This window comes from Populus nigra, chromosome 3, assembly GCF_951802175.1.
Source record: "Populus nigra chromosome 3, ddPopNigr1.1, whole genome shotgun sequence".
Classification (NCBI taxonomy): Eukaryota; Viridiplantae; Streptophyta; class Magnoliopsida; order Malpighiales; family Salicaceae; genus Populus; species Populus nigra.
In genome coordinates this window covers 24,683,158-24,705,340 of record NC_084854.1, presented here as the reverse complement: position 1 = coordinate 24,705,340, position 22,183 = coordinate 24,683,158, and the positions used below count along the sequence as shown (strand labels likewise).

The window sequence follows — 22,183 nt, the reverse complement described above, 5'->3', positions numbered from 1 at the left end:
ATTTTTCTGAAAATTAAATTAAATTTTACTTTGACTATAAAGTGTTTTTTATTAATCAATATTTCTAATAATAAATAAACATAAGAGAGTTAAGTAAAGTTGTTTTCAAAAAAAATATTTTTCATAAAACGAAGCCTATGATTCACAATTTGAATCCCATTTGAAGAACACATGATCTAATGAATTATATTTTTTTGAAGTTTTTTTTTTAATATTTAATATGCTTTGAAAAGATATCTACCAAAATAAAAAGGGAGCCAAATTTTAGAAAGAAAAAAAAATTACAGAAGAGACTTCGGGAAATTTTACTCACCCAGAAGAACTACAGCTTGTTATTCCTCTCTTGAAGTTCACCAATGAGATTTGATCCTATTTTCTTCCTAAACCTTAAAAAAGAAGGGGGAAAAAAAGAAAAAGAAATAGAAGGGAGATAGACACATATCTAGCAAATCATGGAGCGGCCCTATAACATGACTGGTTTGTGCAACACAAAAGTGAGAAAACAGGTTAGGGTAAACAGAGACACAACCGATGTGAAAGAGAGAAATGTCTGTGTGTTAAAGCAAGTTCTGTATGGGCTCTATAAACATAATTAGGCATTAAAGAGGGTAGCCCATGATGAGAGATTTCATGTACAAGTCATTTTCCTATAATGATAGGAGCAAGACTTTGACCAGAAGGGATCGAGGGGCAATATTGCAGAATGAAAAGACCATATATAGTTGCTTGCTTAGCAATATATTCTTTGCCCTAATCATGTCGCATGTACTCATAATTAATCACATTCTTCTTTTGAAGGATTTGATCTTTGCTTCTTGTCATACAAGGAGATGCACCAGCTCAAACCTTCAGGTTGAGAAGTGGTGGGTCTAAAAGTATATGATTTTAATTTTGCCACCTTCCTTCCTTCTTTCTTTCTTTTGAAGAGACGACTGTAAACCAATTAAATGAGAAACAATACCATATATTTGTGAGAAAAGAAGAGAAGAAAAGAAAAGGGTAGAAGGGTGTATAGTATATTGAGTTGTCATATCCATTGTTGTGAACCCTGGATTGGCTCAACAGGTTAACACAAAACCTGGCCGAACTAGGGTTTGGGCTTGTCTAAGTTGAACGAAATATAAAAGAAGAAAAACACTCAACTAATGTGGTCAAAAAACTCAGATGATTTGCTAACGTGATCGGCCTGATTAATACCTGATCAAAACTTAACCCTTAATCTGTTTATTTTAAAAAAAAATTAAAAAAATATTATTTTGATTCTTTTATAAAAATAAATAAAAAAAATTAGAATCAACCATCTTTAACTTTGACCAAACTTTATGCATCATCAACCCCTATTCAAGTTTTCCAATGATCAAATGTGCTCCCGTGCTTCATTCAATAGTACTGAATGCATTTGGTGTATGTGCACTTTTGTGTACATGCATGCCAAAATACCTACATCAAAATCAAATTTGAAAATGACATCCATGATAAAGACACCATCCTTAAATTGTATTCTGGCTATGCGTTTATAAGATTATATAGTGTTATCAAAACTGAACCAAATCAGCCGATTCGATCAATGAACTAGTAAACTAGACTTAAGATTAGTTCAGCTCAAAGGTATGAGTCATTTATTCAATCAATCTAATAATAAAAACATGATGAATTGAATTGAAATGGTAAAATAAACCGATTGAATTGTTGACTTGATTGATTTGGTGGTGCCGTATTAGCATTTGGAAAAAAACGTGAAATTATGTAGCCATGAAAATAATTATACCATTGACTAAGTTTTGTGATAAACACCAGTTTAATCCTCATCTTTTGCCTTTATTAAGTTTATTATTGGTTTGAAATTCTAATAGATACTCAAAAGGGTGGTAGACTGAGGAGGAGGAGGAGGGGATTTGTATTTGTACCTAATTAGTCACTTCTCAAGACAACAATGACACTATTAGGATCAGTTGCTTGCATGATTTTGTTTTCAATTTTATTTCAATCTTTATGTTAATGCAGATCCAAAAATGTCTTAGAGTAATGATTAATGTTTGATTTAATCCCCCCTCCTGGAAGAAAAGGAGTGAGGTTAATTAATTTTAGATTCATATCCTATTATTGTTTTTCATATAATCAAAAGAAATATATTAATTAAAGCATGGCTAAAACAATTACATTATCCTTAATTAATTTCAGATAGTGCTAAATTTACTAGGAGATTTTTACCAAAATTGTTTCTGGAAAATTTTAACCATTAAATTTATGTATTTTGTTTTTTAATAAAACTCACTTATTCAAGATGTTAAAAATATCTAAAAATAAACCATATAGGTGGTGGATTAGTGGCAAGAGTTTGGGACCAAGAGGTTTGCTTCTTCTGTAGTTTCAGGTTCGAGCCCTGTAGTTACTCATATGATGACTACTGGAGGCTTACATAGTCATTAACTTCAGGGCTCGTGGGATTAGTCGAGATGCGCGCAAGCTGCCCGGACACCCATGTTAAACTAAAAAATTATATATAAAAATAATTTGGAAAAAGGGGATAAAATCATCATTATTAGTATGTGTTTGTCTACGCAATTAACCGACTTTCAAATTGTGATAAAACATTATTGCATAGTGAACTGTAGTTTGAAAATAGAAAATGTATGACATAATACTTTTGAAAAATATTTTTTATTTAAAAATTTATTAAAATAAATTTTTTTATATCAGCAATCAAGATCATTAAAAAATATTATTTTAATATATTTTTAAAATAAATATACAATTAAAACACTTCTAAATACAGAGTAAAATACAATACTAAACAGTCACTGGCTGCTTAGACAAACACGAAAGCTATTTTTTTTTTTTTTTTTTTTTTTTGCCAAGGCTAGTTGGTAGTTGTGGGGCTATGTAACCTTTTTATTTGAGTACATGCACTAGTATATCATACCACAATGTTGAAATTGAGGATATTCTCACGTCCTTGTAGGCACTAGGCAAGGCACTCTCTTTAGCAACACAAAGGAAAATAAAAGTCCAAGAAAATGATTATATGTCATGACTCAGAGATAGATAGCTAAATACTGGAGGAAGAGACATCGGGAAGCTTTCACTTTCAGAGGTTAGGAAATTGAACCTCTCTCAGCTCTCCCTTTCTGCTTCAAACCTGCACAGCTTTTCTCAGCACAAGTTAGGCTCTGAAATCTGTAAACAAAAATGAGTAGCCAATAACACCCTCTTGAGTCTTGAGTTTGAAACCTATCTACTATTTCTATTTTAAAAACAGGCAGCAAGTTCTATGCATTTTGACCCGCATCCTACATTGACTTGCCTCTTCTTCAAACCCTACCAGGCTTCTTCTCAACAAACCACCAAAAAGTTTCTTGATATTAGGACCCCAAAAGGAGCAGAAGAAATAAAGAAGGGCAATCCCCATCTCCAGTCATCTCTCACCGCTGCTCCTGCTTACAGTATTTCTTGCTAAATAACTCTAGTTAGTGCTCCATTTCCATGCCATGGTCAATCGGGTTACAAGGAAGAAAGAAATGGGGGTTCTAAGAAGAGAGCTGGCTTGCTTATCTCTTCTTCTTCTTCTTCTGTTAATAATGTCACTGCTAGAGACTCCATGTTATGCTGTTGGCTATGGAAAGTTTAGTAGCGTCAAAGGCGGGTCTAGTTCTGAGCTGAGGAACAATCCTGCCATGTCTAATAGTGTTGGTGGCCTCAAGAGAAATGCAAATAAAGATGGTAATGAAAATTTTGGTGCTGATAAGAGGAAGGTCTATACAGGACCGAATCCTTTACACAACAGATAAGTTACTACAGCTAGTCGCCAAGCTTGAATCTGCTTCCTCTATATATGAGACTTTTTTTTATCTGTTTTCTTTCTTTGCTTTCCTTTTTTTTTTTTTCTTATCACTTTTATGAACATTTTTTATGCTTGGAGCTCTTGCTGTAATCTCCACAGTAAATGTTTCAAGTGGTCTTACAGATGTATATGAGAGTTTAGGTTTGAGATTTTGGCTGAAGAAACATACCTATATTTGTTAAGATTATAAAGGAAGAAGTCAATACTGCTGCTTTCAAGTATTACTCATGAAACATCAATGCCCATTAATGGAGTTGTTGGTGTTATAAATTCTGATCTGCTTTATAAATTTCCCGTTGGTTGGTGGCCATTAGTCCTGTCGTTGCTTCTGCTGGAAGAAGAAAATAACTTTACTGTTTCAGCGGGCTAATACTTTCTTTACACTGTTTAAGATTACTAGGTACTAGGCACTTGTCGATATAAGGTTTGCACACAACACACACACACACACATACATGTGGAGATTAAAAAATATTAAAATTAAAGATATTGTAATTTCCAATCATGTCATGTCATGTACCAAACTTTAAAATCGAACCCTAAACAATGGTGAGTCGCTGAGATTTGGATTATGATTAGGTTAGTTTCGGGTTAAGCTTTAAAATGTATTATTTTGCTAATATTTTGAGTGAACAATGCTAATTTTCAACCAAAAAAAAAAAAAAGAATCGTATGGATGGATGTACAGAGGACTTGCGCCTCGGTGCTTGAAACAGTAAAGATGGATCCTAATGCACAGTACAAGCATTCATGACTCATGCCTGCTCTAATGGCCATTTTTCATCTTGGCTGGAAACCAGAGGGAGGGAGGAAGCAGAAGGACTGTAAGCCTTAAATGCCTTGTGGAATTGTTTATCAGGGACTGTTGACCCAATCATCTTCAATTTCTTTGCCTGAATAATTATGTGGCAGACCCCACCTTAAATTCTGGTGTTGATTCGCCCTTTGCCAGCCATATGTCCACTATAGTATATAATGAGGATTTTACCGATTACAAGCACACACGCTCTCAATTTATGACCTTTCTTCCTTTGGCTTCATGCCCCCAGCAAGAATGATTGTCGTATTGTCTGATATTTTAATAGTTATTATTTTAAAAATATTTTTTATTTAAATATATATATAAATTTAAAAAATATTTTTTAAAATTTATTTTTAACATCAATGTATTAAAACAATTTAAAAATATTTTAAAAAAATAATTTTAAGTAAAACAAAGATTTTATAAAATATGATTTTTTTACCATAAAGACAAACACGTCCTATGAGTACATGTAAATCATGTCTCTATTATATATACTTATTTATTATTTATTATAGTTTCAATTTTTAGGTATTTATTATTTAAATATTATTTATTATTCAATAATATAAAAAGACTTATAAATGATGTACATATATCTCAATATTAATATAACATATACAGATGTTATTTAATTGTTTTTTTATATACGCATCTTAATATTGATATAATACATACATGTATGTATATAATTTATAATTTTTTTTATATTTAGATACAAGAATATTTATATCATATTGGTTAGATAATAATCCCAATATATCAGCAACTTTCACAGAAATCTCACCCCTTTCTCGTAAATAAATAATCCAAGCACATTTCTACTCGTGAGTAGATTGCTTTATGTGCAGGTCTGTATATAATTCTCTCTGATTTTCGAGTCTAATAATGCTAAAATCTCACCCGTCCAGATCACTACTTGATGCAGAAATGGGGTTCTTAGGAGGATTTTAGAGATAATCCCATTCACTAATCTTTTATAATAGCAAGTTGTTCATGAGCGTTTGGAATTGTGTTTGGAATTATAATATAACGTGTTTTTTAAAATAATTTTTTATTTAAAATATATCAAAATAATATTTTTTTATTTTTTTATTTTATACTATACATTAAAACTATAAAATAAACACTAAAAAAATTATCAATCAAGCTAAAAAACACTGTTAAAATACTTCCAAAAACAAAAACAAAAGCTAGAGCTTTGACCTGTACCAGTCCATCAAAAAAATATGCACTAATTTCCAAAAACAATATGCTAGCACCTAATGGAGGACAATGCATAGCTTAATTAACACATTTCCTATGAAGAAGAAAAATCAAATTTCAATCTAAGAATTTGGTATAGAGGGGCCAAGATTATTCCATCCATGAGCATCAAACAAAAATGATTTTTGGAAAAGAATTTCATTGCAAGTATTGTACCAAGCACTCATCTGATTTCCCTTTCCCCTTTTTGGGTGGGTGGATGGAAAAGGGATTAGAAAGGATTCCAATTACCAAGCCCTAATCTGAATACAAAGTGATTTAGTAGGTGCAACTTGCAGGATTCCAATCACAATTACACTGGGAATAAAATTGAAAGAGGAGCTAAAAAGTAAAAGATTTCAAAAAAGTAAGAAAAGGATGGCTTATAAGAGACCTAGAAGATAAAAAGCATCAAGATTTTTCAACAGTTAGTGAAAAAAGAGAGGTGTTGTTGACATTGGCTTAAACATGACCAATAATGGATGGGGAGATCTATCCTTTACTTCATACAATACTCTTCTTTTTTTTTTTTTGTGCTAGGAAAAGAAATGGAATAACTCATATGAATATATAAATGATAGTGTAGCTTTAGAACTACTTCATGAAAAAAAAAAAAAGATAAAATGTCTCTAGTTTTGATTGTTATAGTGATGCGGTGTTATAATTTACCCTAATTTTTTGCCCAAAACTCTCTTGAAATCTTGATTAAAAAAAAAATTAAAATTTATAATTTTTTTAAAATTTATTTTCTTTAACTGCACCGCAAAATCAAACACATATTAACATCCTAGTGTCCATGTTACTTTAATTGTTCCAAAGGTTAAAAAATCTTCAAATCAATTTTCACACATCTAAACTATTTTTATTTTTTTTTCATAGTTTAGATAGACGAACCATGTCCAGATTAGTACATTCTTGAAAAAATTTCTTTCTTGCTGCTGCTCTTCTGATTCAAGACTGAGGTGATAACATGGGAATTGGGAGGAAGCCTATTTCTCATTGGAGCCAATACCTCAAGGATAATCACTGCCCAAACTGTCAAGGATCTAAAAAGGCTATCTCACTACCTGACCTCGATAAACTGAGAGCTAGAAGTTGACCGGAGGTTCCCTACATGGCTTGTTCTTATGGTAGAGTTTAAAGAAAGAGAAGCTAGAAAACATGAAGTACTCGATGAAGTTCTCAGAGCCATGGCCTCGCACTTCGCACTGGTAAGGTCCAGAGGTTACCAGGTAACAGTACAGTTCAAAACTTATTTCAAGAGCGCAAGGACCATAATATCTCTGTCCAGACTCCAGATACTTGTAACGAAGAATCACAAGCCTAGAATCTGATTTGGACAGAACACACCTCAGCTGTAGCTGGGGGGAGGGGGGGTTAAAAGAAGTAAATTTCTATTATTATTTTTCTTGCTGAGAATTCAACAGTTGTGTACCTTTTCAAAGTTTAAACATTCAAGAAAAAAACCCTAATCAACAGGTCCTTGGAGACATTTGAAGAGGTTTTAAAGGATCCAAGTTGGCAAAAGTCCATAGCCATGATGCTCGGGCATCACCAAAATTCTCCAACCACCGAGTACCAACGAAATCACTATCATATTACTGTTTCACTCACATTCACGTGTACTTCTCAAGGAAAATCCACAGGTATGAGCTATATAAAAACCCACAAACTGTTAGGCAAATTATGATAGCAAACATTACATTTCAAACTTCTTTGCGATGAAAAGAACCTGACAAATAATCATTATATCATCGGGCATCAAATGCAATTTGGTCTGGAATTAGTTTGTGAAAGTTGTCTTTATTGTTTCTTCTATATCTTCCTTTTCAACCTCAAATCGAGGTGCTTTACAATGATAATTTAGTCCCTTTTCAGTTATTCAAGGTCTTGCTTTCTTTTGAAGGAAAGAATATATCAAATTTGAATAGTTTGACAATGTGATGGGAGAAGTTGAAGAATGTTACCCTACCCAACTTCTAAATGATACAAAGAAGATTCTGCAGGTCCACCAGCTTGAAAGAGCTTACTTGGCGATGTTGCTGTCAGCTGAGATGAGGGTCTTGAAAGAGCTGAGTAGCGCTGTTCTTGTCAGATAAGATTTGAGCATTGATAAGAACGAGATATTCTGACAATAATACAGCCAAGAATCAGGGATTTCATTATTCGGATGGTTTATGCTAGAAAGAATTTTATGTACTATTCATGATATTACTAATGACCCCTATGCAACTAAATCTGGTCCGCATGCCAACCGAAACTCTAAACTTAAAGTGCAGCAATTTGAGGTGAATGCGGCTGCTCTTTACTTGAAAATGCATTGATATAATGTTTTTTTTATTTTTAAAAATTTATTTTTACCATCAGTTTATCAAAACAATCCAAAAACATTAAAAAAAAAATTAACTTGATGCAAAAAATATAATTAAAAAAGCATGGTCAAGCCGCAATAACAAACACTCTCATACTTGACCTAGTATAGATACATGAAAATCTATTTATGCTTTCAATATTAGATAATTGACTTGTTTCCATTGCAAATTAATAATAGGACTAGCTGAAGGATTTATGGCACGATCCTGAAATTTGGCCTACATCTTTGGGATATTTTAAGAGAATTAGCTTGGCGAGCTTGGACAAGATTTGTTAAGAGGACTCACACCTTCTAACCTAGCTTAAGCAAGTGCAAATCTCAACAATATATCATCCATGATGATATGTCCTAATTCCTCATTAAATCCAGGAACGCTAGTCATCATATCATTTGCAAAACTCTTGCTACTTGTCATTAGTAGAACTCCTCAAAGTTTCCTTATCGAAGACTCACACCTTCTAACCTAGCTTAAGCAAGTGCAAATCTCAACTATATATCATCCATGATGATATGTCCTAATTCCTCATTAAATCCAGGAACGCTAGTCATCATATCATTTGCAAAACTCTTGCTACTTGTCATTAGTAGAACTCCTCAAAGTTTCCTTATCGAAACTACACCTTCCCCACTATAAATATAACCTCATTTCTCTAATAAGAAGACAAGTTTATAACACACAGTAGATCTCTCTCTCCCAATTCTCATCTTCCAAACCAAAACACCTCTCCAAACTTCCAATCTTCCATTCTCACCAATTGCCTCCTAGCTTCCTCACATACCACAAGTTTGGGTTCCCTGGTATTGCCTAGCCGTCCTCCCTCCACTCTCCTTATCTGCCTATTCCATCAATTGAGTTACTTGCATGTAACGCTACCTTTTTTCACAAAAAGAACCTACATTTACACCTAGCATGTGATAATTTAGCTGTGTAGTTGATGTGCAATGGAGCATTGTTACCATGGGAAAGAATAAAATCTACGACTTTTTTTTCTCTCATGTGTTCGTTCTCATTTACTAAGACTATAACTTCCTCTTAGTTTCTTCTCAGCTAGATGAAATATTATTTAACAAGGAAAAGTTCCTCGCTAGCCCTCCATTTTCATTTGAATTCACCCATGTCATGTACTGTATAAAATCAAGCTTCTTTTACAATAAATGAAAACTCATTGATATTCATACACTTTGTGTCTATTGGTGTCACACAGAAATGGTCCGTTTTCTTTTAATGAAATTAATTTCATACAAGCCACATGATAGAAAAAGTAGATACTTCAAATGCCTTCTCTACATTTAGATCACAATGCTGAAAGTTACAATCTGGGAGCAACAATTGATCTATCCAATCCCAACACAAGCAATCTTCTGGCATAGAGTTTTATAACAGCAACAATGCTATTAATATCACAAAAGCATACAGGCTTAAAGGAGCATTTAACAGGATGATAATTACTTTATCTTTTATGACAACAATTAATTTAAGTACAATCTTGGATCAACTGCAAGCACTAGCTGTCTATGTAAAATGTTGTGCATTTGCATGTTGAGGGAACAAGAGAGGTTGCACACAAGTAGTTTCATGAGGAATGAAAGCTCCAGTACCTTAAAGTTTGGAGGCATGAGCTGTGATTTTGCTCAAGGCAATTGCTGTTTTTGAACCACATGAGTGTCCCAAATGCTTGCGGATGAAATTCCCAGCCAACATGATCTTCTGCAGATCCACATTGGTCTTGACCCCAAGACCATTGAGCATGTAAACAACATCTTCAGTGGCAACATTCCCAGAAGCACCTTTAGCATATGGGCAACCCCCCAGACCAGAAACTGATGAATCAACTGTGCTGATCCCCATCTGGCAAAAGAACATGCACTTTGTAAGGATTTAATTAGTTAAGGTGTAAGGTTTTGGTTTGATACACCAGTCTATGGTTTGTCGGACTCGCAACAGCCTAAAAAAAAAGAAACAGGATGATTCATTATCCCTCATATCATCGAGGAAACAGATTGGATGTTATACCCAAAGCTATGAGGCTTTGTCTTCCTGTAAATTATTGAGTTAATAGCATAACCATTGAATAAAATATGGACATCACTTTGCTTTCAACATTAACAAAGGTGAAAGAAGAGGAGTTACTTACTTGAAGTGATGCTAGAATATTTGAAAGAGCTTGCCCATAAGTATCATGAAAGTGGACAGCAAGCTTTTCAATAGGGACAACATCAATAACAGCTTCGAGCATTGGGATGACAGTGCCTAAGCCATGGAAAGGAAAAAATAATTCAACACCTACCCCATCTTACCCAGAAGATGATAAGAGAAAGGTCAAGAGCAAAGCCTCAATGAGACTATAAGCATAGTTATAATGAAAAACATAGAAGAAACAACTGGCTTCTGATATATAAGACATTCATATAGGTGCAAAACCTAGTTTCAACAAATTGTCACGCTGCAGATACTAGTTAAACCAAATATACAAGTGAATTAATCATCTTTAATTATGAGCAGAAGGCAACTTGACATTACCAGGAGTACCAACTCCAATTGTATCACCAAGAGAAATTTCATAGCATCCCATGTCACAAAGCTTTTTGGCCACATATGCAACTTTAGATGGAGAAACCATGCCTTCTACAGGACACCCCACAACACATGATATATAGCTGCCAGGATTAAAAAGTAATTATTTTGTCAAAATACCAAATTATTTTATGCTACATGTTAAGAATGAAGTGGCACAAAAATTTTGGGACATCGTATTAAGGAAACCAAATGAGGGTGGGCTTAATGCATAGCATTATGTCAGCTCTATTGCAAACCAGGCATTCTGGTTCAAAACACAGGGGAGGTTGCAAGAACTGTTGCTATACTAATACCAATGGTAAAATGCATAAGCCTTGAGTACTCGCCTACCCTTATTGATACCGTGGAGGATATGTATCGAATATTTGGGATAATAAATTGAGTTCGAATATCAAACATGATATCCTTTGGATATCAGGTTTCCTGGATAAGATAGAACTATGAACATCTCATTCATGATTTAGAGGGGGGAAGAGGGACAAGGAGAACAATAACATGTCAGTAAAGGGCAGAAAACTGAGCTATCCAAGTTTTTTGAGTTCAGTAAGATGTCAATGTTAACAATCTTTATGGACATATCATATAAATTGTGTATCGCTGAAAGAGCTTTCAAAGTATTATTAAATAGTTGCCACAGAGATCATCTTCAACTGCTATTTAGGTGATTTGCCATGTCAATTTCCATACAACTATAGGCATAAAAGATTAGGCCACATTATCTTATAAATTAAAAGGGAATGCACTTCCTAATTTTTCCTCCAAAGGTTTTCTTCGGCCAGCTGTCATTGCTGTGCAACCATTCTGGCTTTCAAGCCAGAGGTGAAGAACATTTTGTTCATTTTCAGCAAAAATGATCTCCATTTTTCCTTTAAAGGGCTGGTCAAAAAGACAGGAAAAAGTCACAGCTCTCTTCTATATTTGGCACTTCAAGAGCCTACAACTTGTCATCTGGTCACCAGAATGAGTTAATATCTTGGATCCGTTATTAAGAAAATGAACTGTGCCTATAAGTCTATCATCTCACAAATTGCCAACTGCTGTCAAAGCAAACCAAAAGATATTACAAACCAAAATCACCTTCATGTCAGTCAGAAGATCCGACAGTATGCATCCTTTAAAATGCCATCTATCTCTTCATGTAAATGTGTTACTCATGAATACATTCTCAACAAGAATGAATACCTTCTTCAAGCATGTCCAGAATAGGATATCAGAAAATACAGGGGGTTTTGAGATTACTAAACTCAGATGAACCACCAGTACACTAAATTTGTTCTAGATTGACCAAAATGCAGCAATACAATCTTGATGGGATAAGAAAAGAACTAACTGTGTATTTAGTGCAAGTTCAAAAACATACCCACGAACAGGAATTGAAAGCTTGCTGGCAGAGAGGGCAACTTCATGATAACGAACAAGACTATCTTCAATGCTGCAATTGATGTTTGATTTTGAGAAACCCTCCGAAGCAGAGGCAAAGACAGCCACTTCCTTGGCTCCATTTGCAATAGCTGCTTCAAAGCCCTAGAAAAAAGTGCTACAAAAATATCAGCAACTCTCACCACACAAGTTATAAGAAGTTTATACTGCATGGACTTGTACTTAAGACAGCTCACTTTTAGATTAGGAGTTAAGACTGGAAATCGAGCACCTTTAAAATCTCTGATTGCTTCCATTACATCCTTTGCATCTGCTAGCTGTATACCAAAAGGTAGTTTAAAAACATAATAATAGACTTTGTTTTGGGAGGGAAGCTCCCTTCAAAGAACGACAAGACAGATATGAATTAAAAAACCTATGTGAGTGCACCAAACAAATAGACATTAGAATAAACCATCAAAATTGATCTAAGGCAGATGTTGCCATATATTTAAAAATTACTAAAATCCAAGAAAAGGCTAGAACACTTTTTTCTATAAAACATGAAAATGTAAATGTATAATGATACAAAGAAGATAAGAGTAACAATATTACAAATGTGAATTTAAGAAAAGTTTCTTATCTCTCATTACAACCAATAATACGCACCTGCGGTACCCATTTTGGGGAAACAAAACTCGTGGCCTCAACAACAGGCAACCCTGAAGAAGCTAGCATTTTGATCAGCTCAACCTTAACAGCAGTAGGTACAATATCCTTCTCATTTTGCAATCCATCCCTTGGACCAACTTCCACTATCTTCACATATTCTGGAATGCTGCTAAAAAGCTGCAGTATAGGCAACAAAACCTCATTTGGAGTAGATAACAACCAAGCTCAAATTTTAAATGCATCCAGAATATGGATATAGAAATGTAAATCAAATTGCGTAATGACTAACTTATACTGCAGCTGCTTAAGTTTCATTTTCATGAAGCTAAGAATTAATTAAGAAATATTCTTATAGAAGGTGATGATACTAATCCTACAACTCCATTCCTCCCTTATATGAAATGACACTTTTGAGCTAAAATCTATAGCATAAAGGAAAGTTCAAAAGATAGTTGATCCACCTTATTTGTCGATTCCCTTCTGAGTTTGTCATTGTAATAAGTACTAAAATGACGACTTGGCAAGCGCAAAGCATCATGAACATTATCAATTTCCATAGAATTCCAACCCAATATTGAACGTGAATGATTCAAGAAACCCCTTTGAGGCATTCTTCTTGTTTGTCCACTCCAAGAGACTGCCTCTCTTGTATCACTACGAGAAATAAAGAAAAGAAAAACTCATCGACTCTGATCATTTGTATCACACTAAAAAATGAAGCACTAATTAAGCAAGTCTTGCACATGCAAGTTTGTCAAAAAATAACCAAAAAAAATACAAACTTTAAATCATTCCAGCAACACTTTCTCAAAAAAAAAAAAAACAAAAAACCCTTACAACAATCCCAGATAGCTAAATAAATTAAACAAATAAAATCAATCTCCACAATAAATTTTGGGATCAAGCTACACACACATATAACCAAAAAGAAGCAATAAAATCAAGGAAACAAAACAAAAAAAACTTGCCAACCACATTACATCATAAACAACAGAACCTTTGAAGAACAAACAGCTTGAATAACAAACAAAAAGTAAATAAAGGTCCTTACTTTACACCTTTTAAAAAAGAGTTTGTGGGTGCCATGTCATTTGTTGTTGCGCCATCTAAGATGGGTTTCATTGGGACAAAATTACGATGATGAAAGAAACTGCAACTCCGAGAAAACTTGGAGAGAGCCTTTGTGGTTATCATGAGATCAATCAAGAGGCTTAAAGATATGCTAAAAATGATCAAAAAAGAAAATTTATTTCAAATTAGTAATGATAACGAAATATTTAGCTGAAATTTGTCGAGTTTGAGTGGTTTCGATCGAGAAGGGATCGAGGAAAGGAAGCGAGTTTGATTAGTTGCAGTGAGCGCGAGAGATAAGATCAGAGCGAGGGCCGAGAGGTCTATTTGCATCAGTGCTTTGGATTGGCATTTCAATATATATTGAATATTATATTAATTCATACATTTTTATTATATTTTATTTAAAAAGAAATTAAAGTAGTAAAATTTAGTATTCAATTCCTTAACTTTTCCCTCAAGTTTTTTTTTTTTTTTGGATATTAGATTATATAATAGAAGTATTTTTTATTCATTATATAATAACTAAATGAATTAAAATTTTATCTATTTCATTTGAAAAAAAATTAACTATATAATTTTAAAAATACTAATCTTAATGTCTATTGATTTATTTTATAAAAAATAGCTTAATGAAGGTGATTTTTTTCTTTGAGAAAAAATAAATTGTAATCTGTAAGATTAATTTAATTATGTTGAATTTTGGATTTTTAATTATTAATGCTCCTAGAGGGTATAATTTGGATTTGAAAAAATAAAATCCAACTTTTCTATCGCAAAAATTTAAACTAAAAAATAATGTGCTGTCTGCAACACGTCCTATATTACACGCCCTCCTCAGATAATGCAACTTCCAACCATTGAAAAACATGCAAACAAGTGACTTGGAATAAACATCCTTTTAACATTTTCTTTGTTTTTAATTTCGGAATAAAATTCTCTTTTTGAATAAATTTATTAAAATAATATGTTAGGGATTATTTAATCATGGCATATATTAAATAAAACTACAATTTTCTATGATAATATTATTAACATAATATATAGATTTTTAAAAAAATGTTGATTAATATCTAATTTTTATTGTAAGTTGTTAAGTGATTTTTTAATTATTATTATTCTTACATCTTCTTTCATAAAAAATGATAAATTTTTACTTAAAAACAACACTTCTGATAGAGAAAACATATTTTTTTGTCAAAAAATACATGAAAAAATAAGTTTTTTAACTAATGTTTTTTTTCTTTTTACTTCAATTCATTCAAATTTTTAAGAATCTTTTTTTAATTGTTCTTACTTCTTATTTAATAAATCATGTTATTAATAAAAAAAAATATATGTTATTATTAAAATAAAAAATTTACATAACTAAGAAAAGACATATTTGAGTGGAAAAAAAAACTTTTTTATAATTTTATTCTTTATTTTTTCTGTGGTTAATTATTTATATTATTATATAATTAAATTAAAAAATAGATATCAAAAATTATTTGTTTCAACAAGTGGACAATATAGCTAGATATAATCTAAAAGATAACATTTAGCACAACTTCTGATTTTATGTGATTTTTAAAAGTGTTTTTGGTTTAAAAAGTTATTAAACTGAATTTTTTTTTTAGTATTTTTTATAATTTTAACATGTTGATGTTAAGAAAAACAAATTAAAAAAATTAATTTTAATATATTTTTAAATAAAAAATTATTTTAAAAAATACTCTATACTACAATTTTAAAGATGCTATGGTCAAAAAAAATCCACCATAAACGATCTTATTTCACCCGACAACAACATACGAAAGAAAACATAAAAGAATCGCACGAAACTTCTTCAGGAAAAAGAATCACATGGAAGTAATTGAGCAAATACAATGAAAAGATTCTCCTCTGACATTTAAACAATTATGCTACTTGGTATCTGAAAGCAGCTCGAATTAGTAAATAAATGGGGTGCATTTACTGGTTAGTCAATTAAAGGATTTGATTGGCTCAAATATGAGCTATGCAAAGGGATTTATGGACGCAGCAAACAACAACTTGACAGTAAAAATTCCATTTTTCTCTGTCAAATCATCAAGAATCGCATGAAACTTCCTCTTCAGGAAAAGGGGTCGGCAAATGCAATGAGAAGATTCTCAGCTGAGACTTAAACAATTATGCAGCTGGTAACTGAAAGCTCAAAATGGTAAATAAATGGGGAAAATCAAGTTTCAAGGCGAAGAGAACAGAGGGACTCCCGGTAGGGTTGCCCCAGCATCTATAGAGTAGTAATATTCTTCAAGAGCTCACAATGAAATTTTCAACATCCTTTCATTGATTCTTAGGATGTTGTTTTATACCAACCTTACAAATCCATCTAAGAAAAAATACAGCTATCAAAAGTGATTTAAGTACAGAATATATTTTCTTAAATGTATCAATTTACAAGGCATGATTCTAGGCTTGGTTGTTGCTGCAAATCACTTCCAGATTTCTTGTGAATTTGAAATTGATTCTTGCTTTGTGTCACCTTCCTTAATAGCATCGACAATGAAATCGTTGCCTGTCACATATTCTGAAGACTCGTGGATTAGGTATCGGACAAGGGATGTTGATGCTGGATCTGCAGTGCCAAATGTTCTCGAAGGGACTGTTTTCTGGGCAACATTACTAAGCCAGTCCTTTCGCATAAGACCCTGCATGATCTCCGATTTGGAAAGTCCAGAGGATATTGAGTTTACTCTGATTTTGTACACTCCCTTTTCCATAGCCATGACCTGATATTGCCATCATCATCAGTTTTGATATTTCAGTCTTGACCAAATTCCAGAACACCATGAAAAACAAATACCAATAGAGTAACTTTGAGCAACATTGCGAATTTGATGAACATAGTTAAAATTGAAAGCAGAAGGCACATGAAAGGCGTACACTTCTCATGAGTACATGTTAATTTATAACTTGGTGCTTGAATCATGAATCAAGCAAGTTAACTCGAGTAAATCAGGATTTTTTTACACGAACACGGGCTAAGCCGTGTCTTATAACTAGAATTTTAACAAGACTTAAGCACTGTTAAAGTTAACATTAAGGGCCAAGCCGAACCAAAACTTTAGAGTCATCAATCACATCATTTAGAAAATAAATCAGTAAAAATAAATTTTTTAACAATTAGCACGGTTTGAATAAAATTTGTGAAATAACAGAAATGGAAAAAGTTTTGGCAAATAACATAATTTAGTACATGTATGTTGCGGTTGAGAATAGGATTTCTAAATAAATTGTTAAAATAGATTAGCATAAATTACAAGGAAAAAAAAGATAGGAAAAAAATAAAAGAGAAAATAGACTTTTGAGGTTGATTGAAGCTTTGATGACGACAACTTGATGTCATTGAAAACATCTTGATGAAAAGAATCTAACAATATCAATAAGGTTATTTTCACACATATGCAACATCGCGGTGATCGTCCCCAAGGGGCGTAGCGTGATGGCAAAGGACTTGAAATCTGCACAGCAGGTCTCGAGTTCGAGTCAGGACATGCACCTCTTGTAAGAGCCTGGGACAGCCGGAGTTTTACTCACTCACTTGGGCCCACAAAGTGCGCTTTTCGGGAAGTGAGGTTTCCTCGAATCCAAAAAAAAAAAAACATCACGGTGATCATCTTCCCGGATCGGAATTATTGGGAATAACATGGGTGGAGTGGAACTCTTGTTCTTTATCAATAAAAATGAAAGAATGAGAGTCGTCACCTAATATTTTGTTAATTAGGAACCTTAACTGGTTTCAAAGTCGGGGTAAATAGACTACTTGAGTAAAGGAAAAATATCATTACCCCTAGTACGCTTTATCTGAGGTAAAGTGTGTTATTTATTTATCTGATATAAACTAAGATACTTGTAGAAAAGACTGGAAAAAAAAAGACATGCATACAATATTGTGTAACAAGTTCCGACACGAAAAATTGATGCGGATAGGAGCCAAGGATAATAGGGTTCATTAAAAGTTAAAATCCTTAAAGTCCAAGAACACCATAATTATAAGGAGACTATTAAAATACTTAATTTTATTCATTTATGTCTCACTCATTGAAAGGGTATTATAACCATTTATATAGAGAAAAAACAAACGAAAATACTCTAATAATATTGAATATAAAAAATAAATTAGGAAAACTATTTCCTTCAAATAAATAAAAAAAAAACTAGAAAAGCATCATAATACATAATAAAAATAGAAAAATAAAATTAAGTAAGGAAATATTTATTTTTTCAAAAATACTTTTACATTAGTCTTCTCAAGCTAAAAGGAATTTGCCCTCGAGTTCAGACATTATTCAACAACTGTTATGGGCCACAAACATTATTTTGTGTGTGGACCACCCCATTATAAACCCTTAATATCTTTGTGCGGGTTATCCCATCATAAATCTCTAATACAACATCTTTGAGTGGTCACTCTATTTTGGATCCCTAGAACAACAACACATCTTATTATGTAATCGTTTATATCAATGGTTATTTAACAACACACAACAATAAACCAACAAGAATTGTTGAGCTCTGATACACATTTTCTATGACCTCCAATTAAAACTATCATAAAATGTTAGATTTTAATACCAATTGATGCAAACAAGAGCAAAGAACAATGAAATTTATTATAATTCAAAACTCTCGAAGACCATGAACATCATAATTGTTAGACATCTCTCCAAATACTTAATTTTATTTATCCACATCTCACTTATCAAAAAGGTTGTTACAACATTATATATGTAAAAACACTAGAAAACTTAATATTAAGTATAAAAAATAAACTAGAAAAGTCATTTCCTTCGACATGAAAAAAAAAAAAAGAAATATCATTAACTAATATACTAAACCGTGTGGGGGATTTACTGTTTCCCCACACACAAAACACCGTGGATTACAACGGTAATCCACAGTGATTCTTCTCTCTCTTCTTCTTCTTCTTCTTCTTCTTTTTTTTTTTTAGCTTTTCCCTTTTTTTCTTTTTTTTCGTTTTTTTTCAACTTTCTTATTTTTTTATTTTTTGTCATTTATTTTTTTTTCAAAATTATTTTTGTTGATTTTACCTTTTAAAATTTCTGCTTTGTAATTTTTTTCTTTAAAATACTATGGATTGCTATGATGTTTTTCCACTTAGTTTTTCTATTTTATTTATTTGTTTTTCAAAATTATATTTGTCGATTTTTTTTAGCTTTTCCCTTTTTTTCTTTTTTTTTCGTTTTTTTTTCAAATTTTTTTTTCAACTTTCTTATTTTTTCTTTTTTGTCATTTATTTTTTTTTCAAAATTATTTTTGTTGATTTTACCTTTTAAAATTTTTGCTTTGTAATTTTTTTCTTTAAAATACTATGGATTGTTATGATGTTTTTCTATTTTATTTATTTATTTTTCAAAATTATATTTGTTGATTTTTTTTTTAATATTGAGCTGATTAAGAATTTTGCTTTATAATTTTTTTCTTTAAAACACCGTGAATTGTTGCAGTGTTTTTCCATGTGATTTTTTTATGATTTTTTTCAAAATTATCTTTGTTGATTTTTTAAAAAATATTGAGTTGGTTAAGAATTATAATTAAAATAAAACTAAATCATATGAGGAAAGTGTTGTAGTTTTTCTCATAAAACATTGTGGATTGCTACAATATTTCTCAAAATGGTTTTTTATTTTATTTTATTTGGAAAAAGCGTTATGGTTTTCCTCGCAAAACATTGTCAATTGCTGCAACGTTTTTTCTCACAGGTTTTTTTCCTTCCAAAATTATCTTTGTTGGTTTTTTTTTTAATATTAAGTTGGTAGGGAATTTAGCTTTGTAATTTTTTTTCTTTTTATTAACTGAAAAGCTAAATCATGTGGCGAAAGCACTGTATCTTTTCTCACAAAACACTATAAATTACTACAAATCATTTTGTTCAATCTCTAAGTTTTGGATCACCAACACAATTTTTTTTTTGTCATGAAATATTTGCTCCATCATACCTTTAATTTCTATTACTTATCTAGCGTTGGTTCACAATTATAACACTATCAAATATATTTGTTTTATAAGCCCGCGGCAGCGCGCGGGCATGTCATTTCGTTATACAGGATATGAAAATAAAACTAACTAAAAAATAAATATTTATTTGAAAAATATCATAATAAAGTAATTGGGCCTCAACTTAAGATGCATACAGGTATCAATCTCTGAATTACACTTTTTTGGGTCACCTTAGACTACCCATTCCCTTGTTTTAATGGTCTGACTCTGGCATTATTGGACTTTAGAAGATTTTGTTTTTCATTTTGGAAGAGAGCACCGTGCAAGTCAAAACCTTACTCCCTGCTGCAGCATGTGAGGTCATGGATTTGCAATCTAGTCCCTCAAGTTTACAGAATTTCTCACAGAGATAATAAATCATACTCTATGTTAGGAGTTCCTGGCTGACTCTATCTCATCATTATTCAAACGCCATTATAATAGAGCTTTAATCTGTTATTTAAAAGGATCCATCTGAAATATATTTCCCACTTTGCAGGTGAAATTGGAAGGAGAACATAGTCCAAGTATTCTGGGCTTTTAAAGGCATCATTCCAAGCTTCAGCTGAATTCTAAACTTATTGGGCCCAGGAAGAAATCTTTGGAGCTACTACAATTTATTCCAATCTCCATTCCATGGCTGATAAACATGGTAATCCACAAATCTGATGGATATGCTACGACAGCAATATTTTAATATGTTAAAAGTGAATAGAACAAAATGACAGTAATAATTTCATAGCCTTGATGGGTCTAACTAGGCAGGTGGCACTGCCTGCAGCATCGTGAGTTTTGAGGAAGGGCACTCGCTATGCTCACGAGGCAGGCTCTACCTTGTAGCCCAAGGAGAGAGAGCGAAGAACCTAAATCCCTAGGGTAGAAAGTGGCTGCTAAGGCATGATGAAAAGGGCAAAACCAAAGCCAAGCGGTTTGCCTTACTCTATTGTGTCTGGAGGTGGAAAATGTTGGAGTTAATGTAGCAGATTGTCGGAGATTTGGGAGTGCCACATATCCCGGCAACAAGCATCCAAAATGGTGCCGTCTGCCAATGCTCTTACAGACGACGTCACTTTAATGTAATGTTTCATTATCTAGTATAAAAGACTCCATTAATTTTAAAGATTTCCCAATTACAACCGTTTATTGCATCAATTTATTTGATTTTGTGTTCTTCTTTTCTAATTATTGTTAAATTTATGGATTTTCTCTTAAATATTTTCACTGCCACTATTGAAATTCAATCTTAGAGCCTATTTAAAAGTGCAACTATTGAAATTCAATCTTAGAGTATATTTAAAGGTATGATTATGATTGTTTTTTAAAGTGTTTTTAACTCTGAAATGTATCAAAATAATATTTTTTATTTTTAAAATTAGTGCATCAAAATGATCTAAAAATACCAAAAAAATATTAATTTGAAATAAAAAAAATAAAAAAATTATTTTTTTTAAAATAATTTTAGAACACAAAAACAAATAGATTCTTGACTAACAAGTTTTCAAACACCGAGCATGTTCATTTGATCCCTTCAAATAAAAGTAGCACGAATAAATATGATTTGAACACAAAATGTAAAGAGAGGAAGAAATTCTAATTAAGGATCCAAATTGATTTAGAATATGTGGATTTAACTTGTAGGTTATATGATCAACTTGTATCCATTATTTTTATTTAAAATAATGTGATTTTAATTTTTTTTTAAAAAAATCATTAGTTTTAACGTGATGTGTATGAATTGAATTTTAATTAGGATTTATAACTAAATCATAAATTAATTTATTAAATCATTTAAATTTAGTCAAATTAATTTGTTGGAGCTGACTAGGATGAATGGAGTTTGTTAACTATATAAATATAATAATATTAAAAAAAAAACAATAAAATTTCTTAACACAATGACAACCAATACCTATTACTTTGAATTTTAACTAAAAACGTGAGCTAAAATTTGAGAAGTAAAATGTGAGCTCATTTTGTTCAGCAGACAGGTGTCGTACGAGGAAAAAACGAGGGGCCATGCGAAACCAGAGACTGGACCTTGGGAACAAAAAACTGGAAGAAAGAATCACAAAATTTGTCATTTTCAAGAATCTTACAGACAGAATTGACAGATTAAAGATTTGCCAAACGCCATGGACAAAATCCCATCCATTAAAAGCTCCTTTAAGAACACTGAAGAACCTCTCTTTCTTCACTGCCGAAGCGTGTTGTTTTCAT

At 32.1% G+C, this 22,183-nt stretch overlaps 2 protein-coding genes across 6 annotated transcripts; both read right to left on the bottom strand.

Moving 5' to 3' along the window:
- Positions 1-7,671: 7,671 nt before the first annotated feature.
- LOC133687805 (hydroxymethylglutaryl-CoA lyase, mitochondrial-like) lies at positions 7,672-14,291 on the bottom strand. Of its 5 annotated transcripts, none has more exons than XM_062107130.1 (9): positions 13,923-14,288; positions 13,333-13,525; positions 12,869-13,048; positions 12,457-12,537; positions 12,201-12,364; positions 10,784-10,920; positions 10,398-10,513; positions 9,862-10,111; positions 7,672-7,970 (listed from the first exon to the last, which is right to left on the bottom strand). In XM_062107130.1, exons 1-8 carry the CDS (start codon positions 14,063-14,065, stop codon positions 9,863-9,865), a joined length of 1,263 nt encoding a protein of 420 aa, XP_061963114.1. In that variant the 5' UTR covers positions 14,066-14,288; the 3' UTR covers positions 7,672-7,970; position 9,862. The 5 variants fall into 5 exon arrangements, 4 of the variants coding, with proteins under 4 accessions (XP_061963114.1, XP_061963113.1, XP_061963116.1 ...); XM_062107129.1 differs by having other exon boundaries at positions 7,672-8,016; positions 13,923-14,287; XM_062107132.1 differs by having other exon boundaries at positions 7,672-8,016; positions 13,930-14,287.
- A 1,858-nt stretch (positions 14,292-16,149) lies between these two features.
- Positions 16,150-16,692, bottom strand: LOC133689478 (uncharacterized). The gene is made up of 2 exons (XM_062109336.1): positions 16,449-16,692; positions 16,150-16,196 (listed from the first exon to the last, which is right to left on the bottom strand). The coding sequence occupies exons 1-2, from the start codon at positions 16,690-16,692 to the stop codon at positions 16,150-16,152; spliced, it is 291 nt and encodes a 96-aa protein (XP_061965320.1).
- Between the last annotated feature and the right edge of the window lie 5,491 nt (positions 16,693-22,183).